The sequence below is a fragment of the Sus scrofa genome, chromosome 14 (assembly GCF_054392235.1).
Source record: "Sus scrofa isolate SSC_HxYL_T2T_F1_AM1 chromosome 14, Sscrofa_HxYL_maternal_Yorkshire_Landrace_v2.0, whole genome shotgun sequence".
Taxonomy (NCBI): domain Eukaryota; kingdom Metazoa; phylum Chordata; class Mammalia; order Artiodactyla; family Suidae; genus Sus; species Sus scrofa.
This window is the reverse complement of record NC_139396.1, coordinates 101669579-101683029: the sequence shown is the minus strand read 5'-3', so window position 1 is coordinate 101683029 and position 13451 is coordinate 101669579. Positions and strand designations below refer to the sequence as shown.

The following is a 13451-nucleotide window of genomic DNA, read 5'->3' as shown; positions in this document are numbered from 1 at the left end:
ACCTCCAGTCTTATAATGCTATTCAAAGACCTTCATGGCTTGGCTTTCACCTGTCTTTCTAGATCTATTCTCCACGTATCTTTCATCTAACCATTCTTTTAAAATGTCTTGTTTTGTCATATAACACATTTCTGTAACTTTTCCCTGTACCTGTGATTTTTTCCCTCTGCCTTTCTAGCTGATGGATACTTACCCATCCTTTAAAGCAGAGGTCAGCTGAGTATGGTCCTTCTGCTTGTTTTAGTAAATACGGTTTTATTGTAATGTAGTCACAGCCATTTATTTGCATATTGTCGGTGGCTGCTTTCAAGTCAAAGCGGCAAAGCTAAGTAGTTGCAAGGGTGAGCTCTCAACAAATATTTGCCGAATAACATACACTGTGTCAGGAAGATGGAAACTATGTTTCCATAGTTTATTAGGAGCATCTCAAGTAAAGAGGGTCTTGAGCCTTGCTTCTTATCCCCTCATGACATCCTGAACCAAACACTTGTTTCTGAGCACCTGCTTCCTTTGCCTCCTGGAGTGCTCTTGAGGAGCTGGATCTAGAATTGACCAGTGCTGCTTTTGAAGGAAAGGCACTTCTCCCACTGCTTCTGCTGGGTACAGTGTTTAGACTCTAGCGGGCCTGGGGATGCTGATGCATTCCCTTCCATGAGTCATCGGGCCCCTGAGTCCAGGTAGGTGAGTAACACGCTGGGAAGGTGTGGCAAACCCATCGTTTTACTCCTTCCCCGGGGACCTCACCTGCCCTCAGGTCTGCATAGCATTTCTAACCTAAACAAAGTTCTTTCATCCAACTCTGATTCCCCATTCATTGAATTTATCCCAGCTGCTCTGAAGGCAGGGTTCATGCCTTTTATCACTCAGACCCCAGCCAGCTGCAGGGAACTTCTCTCGGTGTGCTAAGATACTGGCTTATCGATCAGATTTTCATCAAGGGAGGGTAAGTCCCCAGCTCCACCAGAGTCTCCCCGCCACCCTCCACATCTGCCTGAAATTGCTTCTGGCAGCCCAGTCTCCACACAAGAGGGAACCAGGCGAGGTGGGACAGGAGATATTCTCTGCCCATGACTGAGACCCATTCCTTCAAGTCTTTGTGATCAATAACTGGAGACACTTTGGGCTCACAGGAAGCACTCTGACATTTGATTCTCTTTATGTATATGCCTTTTCCAAGAGACGGAAGAACAGAATGTAAAGGGGTTCCACAGTCCCCATCAGAAATAACAAAATTGAGTGTGTGTGTGTGTGTGTGTGTGTGTGTGTGTGTTTTAAGGAATACTGCATGAGCAATCTTTTTCACTGTAGCTGTTAGAGATTAAATCTTAATAACTTTCTAAAATTAGAGTGGACTTCCCACCAACTTCCCATAACAATCCAAGAACAGCCCTACCTTCTTAAGCTCTGGAATGTTATCAGCATGGTAGTTTTGCTTAAGATCAAATCAGGGCAACACAGGAACTGTCATTTTTCATTTCCTGGGGCCCTTTGATCCCATTTGGGGTTTATTTGTTTCAAGTGAACAATACAATTCCTATTGCAGACATCTATCCTGGGGAGTGCTTTTTTGTTTTATTTTTTTTTTTATCCTGTTAGAGATCAAATCAGAGTTGTAAGTAGTGTGGTCATTAGTTATCACCACCAGATTTCACAGCCTCCACTTTATTTCTGTTCTTACAAAATCACCAGCCTTCTCTGTTGCATAATGATCACTTACAGTGAAGCTACAATATGCCTTTCGTGGGTGCTTGGGTGTTAATTTATTTCACAGTTTCCTTTGCAGATGTAATCACAGTCACCTATCACATTCCTGCTTCTTCCTTTTATTGTGTTCCTTTGCTATCTCGTTTGTGTGATCTTTTTCTGAAAAAAAAAAAATGACAGGCACTGTTTCTCTGTTCACTCTATCAGTGACTTATATGCTTCGTGACTCTTCTATTGCCATTTTAAAAAATACAACATTTTACAGATGTAATCTTAGTTATTTATAACTCAGGTTTTTGTTATATGAGAAAATTCTCTAAATGACAGCCTGGTTTAAGTCCAATTTTTAAAGATGGGGGAAAATATTCTTTGCAAAAACATTTTCCTCTAGATTGTAAATGAAGGGGAAGCTCTCTGTTAGTAAGATGCTAATGTATTTTTCCTGATTTCTTAGTACTTCGAAATGTATGAACATTATTTTTATGTAAGTGATCAAGTTGTGGTGTTTAATAACATGTGGTTAGAGGAAAAAGAGCTATCCCTTTTGATTTATTTGGATATTTACTGGGTGACTTACAGTGCTTTACATATTAGAATTGGTTTGTCAACAATTAACATTCCAGGTTTTTATATAACCCATACTTCAGGTAATAGAGGATTATTAAACTGCAACCAGTGTGTTAGAAATCTGCCGACTGGTAATAAAATTCTTATGTGTAACAGCAGCCAAGAAATACTGCTGTGTATTTATGCATAGATTGCAAGATAGATGAAAGCCTCCAAATGCAGATCTACCAGCAGGTGGCGCTGCTCTTCTATAAATGAACCCCTCTGCCTCGATGCACTGTAGGTACTTACTACCCCCACGCCTCCACTCTTTGCTTTTTCTTTTCCAGACTCTCTCTCTTTTATTTCTCTATGATGAATGTCTAAAACTGTGTTGTTGGTTTGTTGAGGAGATATTCTCCTACTAAGACAACACCTTTTAATTGCTAAGATTTCCTTAAATCCAACTTACTTAATGCTCATTTGGAACAAGTCCTGGTTAAATAAATGTTACTATTTTTAAGAGGTTATGACACAATACCAGATTCTCCCCCCTAAGACTGGATTACCTCTGTCATTTGCGCATTGTTATGTGGCCAGTCCCATTTTTAACTAGTGTTTATTTATACAAAGTAATTCCCTAGGCTTCACTCCATGCCAGCATAATGAGGGACATTTTTTTAAAGGGGGCTTATGTACCAGATTAATGTGCTATGTAAAAATAATTTTAACATAATGCTCTTTCATCAAGAATTACCTTAGAATCCAAGTTAACCAAAGAAGGTTTCTTTTCTCATTGGGCCAGAACTAAATTTCTAACAAACAGGATCAGAAGGTTTTTGTTCTTTCCCCCCCGCAGTAAGGTTGTCCACACAAAGGCTGATCAGCTCATCAATTAGAGCAACAATGAGGCAAAACAACCTCAAATTTACCAGCAAAATTTTTATTCTTTTTAAACCACACACAATTTTTAAATCTTTTTAATTTCTTTAAAGACACAGCTACATCTTTTAACGAATTTTTTTTTCTTCTTTCTCTAACCTACACTATTCTTTTTACAGGGTGTTTGGTTTTAAACATGGCCTGTTTAGTAGACAATGGATTTATTGAGGTTATGTAAGGGGAGAAGGAAAATACATCCTAGGATGACTCATGTATTTGTTTTTCTTCACTGTTAAAGGCTACTTATCAGACTATATAGAAATTTGAATGCAAGGTTTTTTTTTTTTTTACTGTTTTCATAATTTAAAAATTTGAAACCATGAATTTGGGAATTCCAATAGGAATTTTCTATTTTTTTTAAATGTTTTCTAGGCATACTGGGCCAAGCGGTGCAGGTTAGGCGTCCATTCTTTATTGTTATTATTGTATTGCATTATTTGCATTCTTATTTAATTCTCTTATTTGCTTTTGGTCAGGTGTTATAATTAGGTGAAACCAAGGAGTAGAGGATTGGGTGGAGCATTTTCTTCTAGGGAATCTACTTGAAAGTACTGGTTTTGTTGAAAATGTTTTTCAGAGTATTGATTGCAATTGTCAATTGAAGCCTGTTAAAGCCAGACCGTGACAATTTTCTTCCAGTTCTCTTTATAGGGAGTGTGAAATCAACGTGAGTAGTGGAAGCCAGGGGACAGCCCTCCCAAAGTAAAGGTTGAATTCACCTGGTTGGGCTAGGAGGTGGCAGCCTTGTGAGTTTCGCAGGACCCCTTTCCAGGGCATTAAATAACTTGATTCTCTTGTCAAATACACTCTCTAGAAGAAAATCGAGACCTCCAATGGAGCTGGACCACTGCCAGGGGCCTCCTCTTTTCAGTTTCATGCGCATATGTGTGCATCTTATCTTGGACCCTTATTAACTTTCAAGTGGCTGGAGAGAAAGTAGACAGAGTTCAGGGGATTTCCGACAGACTTTTCCAAGTTGCAAACCACCCACTGCTGGCTCTGAATTTGAGTTTTGAAATTGGAGGAAAAAGAACTTTCAGAGGATTCAGACTATTACCAAGGATTATCCAAATTCTGCCATTTGAAGTTTAAAATTTTACACCATCTGCCCCTTATGTCCCCCCAGTTGTGCCCTCAAATAAACCTTCCTGATCCAGCCAGACTGATTTTCTTATACTTCCTGAGCCCAGTGCCTCCCCACCACCTTGGCTTTGCTCCAGCTGTACCCTCCACCCAGCATGCCCTTCCCACCCCTTGCTGCTCCCCAGCATCATGGCTCCAGGGCCCGCAGTGCACCAGCCCCATGTTTGGTTCTGGGGACATGCAAGTGAATAAGGCTGAGCTGCCATCTCCACCCATCCGACTCCTGTTTTAAGTCTTATTTCTCCTAATCCTACAGACCTTCTAGCACTGCTTATGTGGACATTGCATTCAGCCCTCTCCTGACACTATCATGCACCACTTTTCATACTAGTATTTCATACCACTTGTGAATTTTACATATCTATCTATCTATCTATCTATCTCTTTAATGCTGTTGTCTCATTTCCCCCCCGCAACTTGTGGTTCTCTCTTATTGTGCATCTTTAAAAAGATTTTTGAAAAAAAAAAAAAAAAAAAAAAGGAAAAAGAAAAAGCAATGCCTGGCCCCCAGGCCCTCAGGATTTGTGTTGAATCGGTTTGGTGTTCTATAGCATTATCCAATTCAGATTATTTAAAGGCAGGGTTGAAAACCACTGAGCTGAACCATACTTTCCCTGGACCAGTAACCCTGCTTTTCCTATTCTGGAGTGCTTTGGGGTTGAGTCTGATAGGAAGTTCTGGATAATCATTTGTGGCTGTAGGCTTATAAGGCCTTCAGTCCATGGCTGGCTCCTGGGATATCCATCAAGTAATAGAAGAGATCATTGAGCCCAGAACCATCACAGATCAGAGCCAAAATGAATGCCAATCTTTCAGAAGGGCAAGTGTCTTGCAAGGCCACATGGTTGATCTAGGTTGAGGCTTGAACCCAGGCTCCTCTCACCTCTAGGCTGTGCTTCTCCCCTCTGCAATGCCACCTCTTGGCAGCTAGTAGCTATTTCTTTGGCACTTTACTAGGAACTCAGAAATATGAGGGAGTCAGGATTTGTAGGTTACAAAAGAGAACTTCGAAGTCTAGTTGGGGAAGACACACTGAAGTGGAAAACAAATTGTAATGCAGAAACAGTATGATGTCAGAGGAATGTGAGATGAGAAGTGCGAAGGGATCTTTAGAGAAGGGAGGTATTCTGCCTTGATACAGTCATCTGGGAAGTCTTCCTGGAGGAAGCAGGTTAACCTGTTTCTTGAAGAATGGATAGAGTAGGGAGGTGAAAGGAAGAGCTGGTGGGAAGGAATAGAGAAGGAGGTAGCCTTATCCTCTGCCTTTCTCATCATCCTCAGTGTATGCCCCAATCCCATGCACTCCCACCAGAAATTCAAGGGAAGATGCCCCTCACAATCAGGCAGCCTGGGTTTCCTGTAATTTAGGGGAAACAGTAGGGTTTCTCCACGTTTCCATCTGACTTTCATTTGTTGTTGCTCTGAGCGGTCCCAGCCCTCTCCAATTGAAGCCCACTTAAACATTTTCTGGCTTTTCTTGCTTTTATGACACTTGGCATAGCCTAATTATTTTGACCTGAGCATTTCATTGGGGCCATATGAAATATGGGACAAAGGTGACAATGGAACAGGATGCAGAGAATGGGGGGGTGGGGTGGCGACTCTCACCCCATTCTAGTAGTTGGGAACCAGGTCAGTTGCTTGGGGCAGAGGAGAGATGGTGAACCCATTTGCGTAGACCAAAGTCAAAGGAAAGCAGATGGGCATTGCAGAGAAGACCCAATGGCAGAGAGCTCGAATTCCTTTGATTGCTCAAAGTCAAGGTGATACATTTATCAAGAGCCTACCAGGAACTCTTAGGCACTTTTCATGTTTTCAGTCTATTCTCACAACAACCATATGAGGAAAGGACACTGGGGTTATTCCCATCTTTTAGGTGAGGACAGTGAACTTAGGTTATTTACCAAATACCCAGGTTCAGACCTAACAGTGCATTTCAAGGCTTGCATATTTAACCATTACCCTCACTGCAGCTTAATATGAGTTGATATTTGAAGTTTCTATTGTGGCTCAGCGGGTTACAAACCCAACTAGTATCCATGAGAATGTGGGTTCCATCCCTGGCCTCGTTCAGTGGGTTAAGGATCCCACAGTGCTGCAAGCTGCAGCATAGGTCACAGATGCGGCTTAGATCCCACATTGCTGTGGCTGTGGTATAGGCCTGGCAGCTGTGGCTCCGATATGACCCCTAGCCCAGGAACTTCCATATGCTGCAGGTGCAGCCATAAAAAGGAAAGAGAGGAAAGAAGGAAAGAAGGGAGGAAGGAAAGAGAAAGAAAGAAAGAAAGAAAGAAAGAAAGAAAGAAAGAAAGAAAGAAAGAAAGAAAGAAAGAAAGAAAAAAGAGGAAAGAAAATATGAGTTGATATTTGTAAAAGGACATTTCCCACATTATGGTCCTTATCTCAGGAATAGCACCATTGTTGCAGGAGCCGCAGCCAGAGGTACTAACACAGAGTGCCTGCCATATGATGTGGGGTCCAGTGGGCAGCACAGGGGTATTTGAGCAACTGGAGAGCTCATGTCCCCTGAGATAGTTGCCCTTTTGGAATGGGAGAGACCAGGCTTCTGCAAGATTTAAAAACAGAATTTAGAAATCATGTTTTTATGGATAATCTTTGGACCTAAAAATCATGAGGTACATACAATCCAAGGGAGAAGACGGGTAGTGCCAAGCAGGTCACACCAAGGCATTATTTGTCCTCAGGCTGTCCGCATGCGGCCACTTGTTATCTCATGTAGCCCCACAGCATCTCCACATCTTGGCATCCTCATCTGTCCAGCAGGGATCTTGTGACATTGGGCTGTTGAGTAACTGATCTGAGATCAGAGCTCTAACGAGGACCAGACTTGGACTTGGACAGGTGGCTTGACTCTAGACACCTATATCCTCATGTTATTCTCACGGGCAGAATTCTGACAGCAAATGATCTAAATTAGAGGTCAGCAGACCTGGGTGCTGGCTGTGGTCTGCGTATTGAGCTGAAAGACGGTGAGGCTGCTCACCCCTAAACCCTGTTCTGCCAGCTTCTGTATTCCACACTGCAGTCTCTGTGTTGACCAGCAAGGGCCCACCATGCACTAGCATTTTTAAATGTTGCAGAGGTTATGTTGAAGATAAATTATAGTAGAATACAGATAATGATTTTATTGTTTAAGAACACCTTCAGAAGGTGACCATGCCCTTAAGAAATATACTAAATGCTCTGTTTAGTGTAAAATCACCATCCAGACTGGTCCTTACCTCCCAAGGTTAAAAGCATACAGTATTTCTAAAGTGTTCTGGCAGAACATTCCTCATCAGGCCATGCAGTGCACCTGGGTTGCACTAAAAGCCGATGCATTTTACCTTTATCTGAGTTTCAGAGAAAGTATCAATGCAACCATCTGGAATACATATTAGAATTCTAGGGGGCTCTTGATGAAACCGGCTCAATGGAAGATAGAGTATTTATGGATGAGCTGATAATAATAATGATATTAATAATAATAATGGTCCTTATCTGTATAATGTCGTATGGCTTAGGAAACAGTTTTACATACACACAATTAGATTCTAGGCTGGTCTTCAAATAGAGGCATTGAGGCAAGCATTAATTTTGAAAACATAAATAGCAAAGTGAACATGGAAATGAAAATATGATTGACATTTTCTGCCAGTCATGTTTACTGGAAGCTGTTTAGGGGAAGGAAAAACAAAAAGAGAAGGAAGGTAACATCGAGTCAAAATATATAAGCAAATAACAACATTCCCCCCCAAGTGGAAATGTAAATCAAAATTGTGCTCACCAGGAGAATTTGATGTGAGGTGTGAAATTAAGTCCGGAAGAGACCTGACCCTTTCTCTCTCTTCTGTTTCTCACCCTGGGCTGGTGGCAAATCTCAGATTCCTGAGGCATCATGATCTCCTCTCCACTCCTTCGGGTGTCTGACAGTTTGTAAATCCACAGGGAAACCTTTCTTGCAAGGGTTTTCCTGGACCCTCTCATGCAAACAACGTGAAGTGATCAAAAGAAGAACTCTTGGTTTATATTTGCCTTGTCCTAGCCATGCATGCAGATGCAAACCAAGAGAACTTCTTTGTCATGCCAGGCAGGCAGGATCAGCCCCTAGAACACCTTTGAGAAACGGACAGGGCAGGGCTGTGATGAGAGGAGAAGATGAGGCGCTTGCCTTGGGCGCCAGTTTTTTGGGGGCACCAAAAACATCAGTGATCAAGATAAATAATAGTTTAATGCAATATTGTTTTAGAAATTAAAATGCAAAAAAAAAATGCACAGGATTTTGAATAAAGACAGGATAAATAGCCATTTTAATGCTGGCCTTTAAGTTCTGAATTTCCTAAGTCAGTAGGGGTTATAATAAAAAACAACACAACAGCAATCTGCCATCTACGTGAACACTTGAAGTGTGCCAGGAACAGTGTTCAGTACCTTACAGGCATTTTCTCTCAATACATTTCAGGGGGGACTCAATTCACCCTACAGTAAATCCAAATCTACTTGGTAATAAACTATATTAGAAAAAGAGTTCCTTTACAGGCTCCATAAATTCCATTACAGTCCATTTTGTCTTTGTTAAACAGATGAGTTGAAAATTACACTTCCTTTATTCACAATGATCATTTTAGACATAGAGCTCAAAAAGATCAGCATTAACTTTAAAAAATATATTAGCATGCTCGTATCTATTAAGTCCCATTGCTTTGTAGGCTCCAGCTGATGATTTTATAAAGTATACCACAGGAGGGGAAAAAATCAAGGATAATTATAAATTCATAAATACATAATTCATTGGCATAAAGCTATTTGAAGGGGGTGGGTGCAGAATTATCTCTTTCCTCCAGAAAAATCACAGAGATGTTCTGATTAAGCCCATCATCTAGTCGATGTGAAATTCCAGCCAAACTGATGGGGCACATTTTCTTTTCTGAAACTACCTTTGATAAGAAATGCATTACAAACTCATCAGTTTGGCTTCCGGTGAACAAAAAGACAGCAGCCGTCTGGATCATTCTGGATTCACAGTGAAACTGCCACACCGTGTATCCTCCAACTAAAGCTGTGCCAGTTTGACAAGGGGCAGATGAATCCAGGAGTTATTGTGCAGGGCTTTAAATCTATGCGGCAGCTGACGGTTGAAATAATCATCTATATATCGCTCTGAGCTAGCTGGGGAAAGGTTGAAGCTGTATATTTTCAGCATATCTAGTCTAATGGGTAATCTGTTGTCTTGGATAGGCTCTTTCAGGGTGGACTTGCAGCCCACACTGACAGCTCCGAGGAATTGCTCGTGGTAGATGTGGTTTGCCTTGATTCTCAACCTGCACGGTGGGCGAATCTAACTTGGCTGGAGTTGGAAAATGGGAGGCTCACCTGACTAGTCCCCAGCAAGGCAACGGGACCTGCAGGATTAATAGCTAGCTGGGTGGGAGGGACCTCTCGGTTTATCCACATCTATGTACCTGAAGTGCGTTTCATGTGCATTACGTCTCCCGTCCAGCTATCCTGGCACATTGGGAAGAATATTGTCCTTTTTGGAAAAAGCTAGGAAAACGTACGATGATACACAAGAGCAGGAGTGAGCAGACCTTTTCTATCGAGGGCCAGCTACTAAATATGTTAGGTCTGGGGGCCATGCAATCTCAGTTGCAGTTACTCAACTCTGAGGTGTAGAGTGGAAACAGCCAGGATGCCAGGTGCGCAAATGGCTGTGGCCATGTTACGGTAAAGCTTATTTGTAGCCATTGAATTTCATATCATTTTGATGTGTTATGAAATAGCCGTCTTCCTAGATGTCCCCCAATCATTTAAAAGTGTAAAAACCATTTTTAGCTCATAAGCTCTCCAAAAATATGTCCCAGAGTATAGTTTGCTGATTCCATAACTTGAGAAATATAAAAAGAAAGCAGGCAGCCGTTGGTGCCAAGAATTTGGTGGAGACTCTCCCTGTCCTGAAACTTATTCCCACAAACACATGCTGCATGCATCAGGCCTACACAAAGGTACTGGGTACACTTCTTGATCTCAAAGCCTTTACTATCTTGTCAGGAGTTGGGAACAGGGAGAGGAGGAAAGGACATTTTGGTTGAACTCGTGTCCACTTTTTTTTCCCCCTCAGTTTGAGATGTAAAAATTCTCTTCTTCTTTTACCTCCAAACTCCAGAGTCCATAGTCTTAATTCAGCACAAGTGTTGCATCTCTCATTTCCATTGTGTATTTGCTTTTTGACTTCCTCTGTTCTTCTTTGCATCTCATCTCTGAGCAGAGAATGCCTAGTGATCTTTGCTTGAGCCTCTTCTTTGCCCTTGAGGTGATGAAAACAGTCTATTCCAAGACAGACAAAGAAAGAAAGGGAACTAGATCTCCAAATGGAATTTTCTACCAGATACTGAGTAGGGCAAGAGCACTGGGCAAGTTACAATGATAGGTCGGGTTTTGAATAAAGAGATTTGAGGTGAGATTCTAGATCCAGGGGACTTTGAGGAATGTTGGGCTCTAACCAGGATGCCCACAGAACGTGAGGCTCTGGTTTGAGATTGGTGTGTGGGCACAAGAGGTGCCTCTCATGCGCTGAATTCGATTCTGGTAGATCTGTTAAGCCACAGTATTTCCGTAGAGAACCTTGCGTTCCAGGTCATGCGGATTCTGTTAATATATTTATATAGTATTTCTTCTCTCTCCCATGTAGGAGCTAAATTCTTTCATTACAGTGTGTTGATGGACTCAAACTTGTACAATTCAGGTTTCCTAGGCAGTGAATAGAGCTAGAAACATACCCTGTGATTAACTTCTGCATATTCTATTGTTCCTTCAAGTCTCCCTCCCCATTCTCCTATTAGCTCCACAAAAGCCAGAAACGAAAAAGCTTCAACAAGCCTCCCCTTCCCTGCCCCCTCACCCTACAGTGGGGCACCGCTCCCTGTGCCTCGGTGTGGGATACTAGGAGTTACTTTCCATCCTCCTTTTACATAATAACGAGTCAAAGTTGTTTCCAGAGTACATTCCTTTAGACTTTCTGAATAAATGCATTTGCAATTTTTGGGCCAGAAGTGGTGAAATCATCCTGCCTGATAATATATGATAAGGTGATCGTTCAGTTATAGAGAGTTTATGTATCTATTCTGTGTTGGTGATATTAATGTTGGTATTCCTTTTGATGGGAACCAGCCTTCATCTTTTAATTATCTGTGTATTAATATTCACCATGATTTTTCCAGACAAATACATCTTGGGGGGATTGATCTTATCAATAATACCACAAAGTATTCACTGAACTTCTTGGTTTTATATGTTATTCCAAGGTTGTCAGACCTGATACTCTCGTTCCAAGGATAGCACCCATTTTAACTTCCCTATGTTCTGACGTGGAGCTGCCGCCCATCGACTCTCTCGGCATAGAACTTGGCTCTGATGCCCATCTTACCTGATCTTAGTCGCCCAGCCTCACTGATGGGCACATGGCAAAATGGAAACAAAAATCAAGTGCTTCTTTAGAGCAGTGACAGGACCAAACTCCCAGTATGGATTCTTTATCTGGCATTTGTTGTTCTTATTTTGCCTTCATGGCTTATGGCAACATCCATACCCTTTTAGCAGTCTGGTTTGAGTGACAGCCAGCCCCAGGGTTCTGGTAGTCTATGATTATGAGACAGGAAACGTCCCTCTATAAAACAGGCACCATTCTGTCCTGGGACTGTGCTTTCCTGGCCATGGTTAAGAACTTGAGTTAACCAGCCCAGATTTCCTCGTGAAAGCCATCAGCAGTCAAACCAGAGAAAGGTTGGATCAGCTTGGGAGTTTTGTCCTTTGTGAATTACTTTATTGCCAAATGACTGTATTACTGTGACTTACATGATTTTTCTTAGAGGGGAAGTTCAATAAACCCACAGGAACTAGGAAGCACACGGTTCCATGTCTAGTCCAGCAATTTCATAAATTGCCATTTTTAGTAAAATGACATTCACATCCTAAAAGGCTGAAAACACACACCCGATTTCCACTGATGTCACTCATGATACAAGAAGATGCTACACACCACTCCTTGCATAGGAGTGGCAAACCCCTGGCACTTAATGCAAGTTAGGCAGCAATACCACAGCCAAGAGGGCTGACCAAGCCAGTGCTTTGAGATGAAAACAATAGTTTTGCATTGAGTGTTGATGACGGGGACTATCATGATTATGCAATAGGATGCATTTTAGCAGCTTTCAGGAGATAACGGGTCTGGTCTTGCTGCAAAACTGAGTTTCCTGTGTCCGTGGATATTATTAGGGAGAAGGGAACTCAGTATATTTTGGGAAATGATGGCACAAACAAGATTATCTTGTGACATATTATCCCATTTGACATCAATGACAATAACACAGCAAAAAGATTTTTAAGACGTCATGGGGATAAAAGAAAAGACGACAAAAAAAAAAAATCAACCCAAAACCCCAAAACACTCAAGTTCAGCTGTGAGGGAGGAAACTTCCATTTTAATTTAAAACTATAATTCTTTTCAACGTTAAAATTGGTTTGGTACGTTTCTAATGAAAAATTTCACAAAGGATTAATTTCAATTTTCTTTTCTTATTGTTTGGCAGTCAAGGTTGGCGCTAGATCACGCTATCCCAAAGACCCATTTGCGTTCAGGAACACAACTCACAATTCTCGGCTTGTGACCGAGCCAGGTGAAGGATGTTCTGGAATCCACTCCAATGTTTAATAACTGTACCCCGCCCCCCTTCTACCTTAACATGCTGAGCCCAGTGGAAGAAGAAAGATGGACTGCTATGGATTTCAGCATGCACTTAGCTTGTGGGGCAGCAAAATACCAAAGAGAAAACCCATGCAAAAGGATCATAATCATTAAAACTACCCCCAAACTAGCAGCTTGCACAAGGCTTCAGTCGGAAGCCCTGTTAGCTAGATGCCTTTGTGTTCCAGCCACTTTGCATGCCTCTTACTCTGAGTGATTCCAGTGTGAATATGACATTACTAATGACCTGCTAAGTGTGTGCAGATGTGGGTTTCTCCAGATGTAGTGATTAATAACGTAATGGAGATAGCCGGTTGACTCATGTTTATGGGTTGTTGGCCTTTTACTACATTTCCCAGTTTATTTGCTTTGAACT

The 13451-nt window shown here is 41.7% G+C and overlaps 1 protein-coding gene across 38 annotated transcripts in view; it reads left to right on the top strand.

Moving 5' to 3' along the window:
• The window catches only part of KCNMA1 (potassium calcium-activated channel subfamily M alpha 1), a 753494-nt gene that overhangs the window by 646579 nt on the left and 93464 nt on the right, over positions 1 to 13451 (top strand). For 4 of the 38 annotated variants that reach the window (XM_021072156.2, XM_084993159.1, XM_021072155.2 and 1 more), the window contains one exon: positions 12921 to 13007. In XM_021072156.2, coding sequence (XP_020927815.1) covers positions 12921 to 13007 — 87 coding nt within the window. 38 annotated transcript variants of the gene reach the window in all.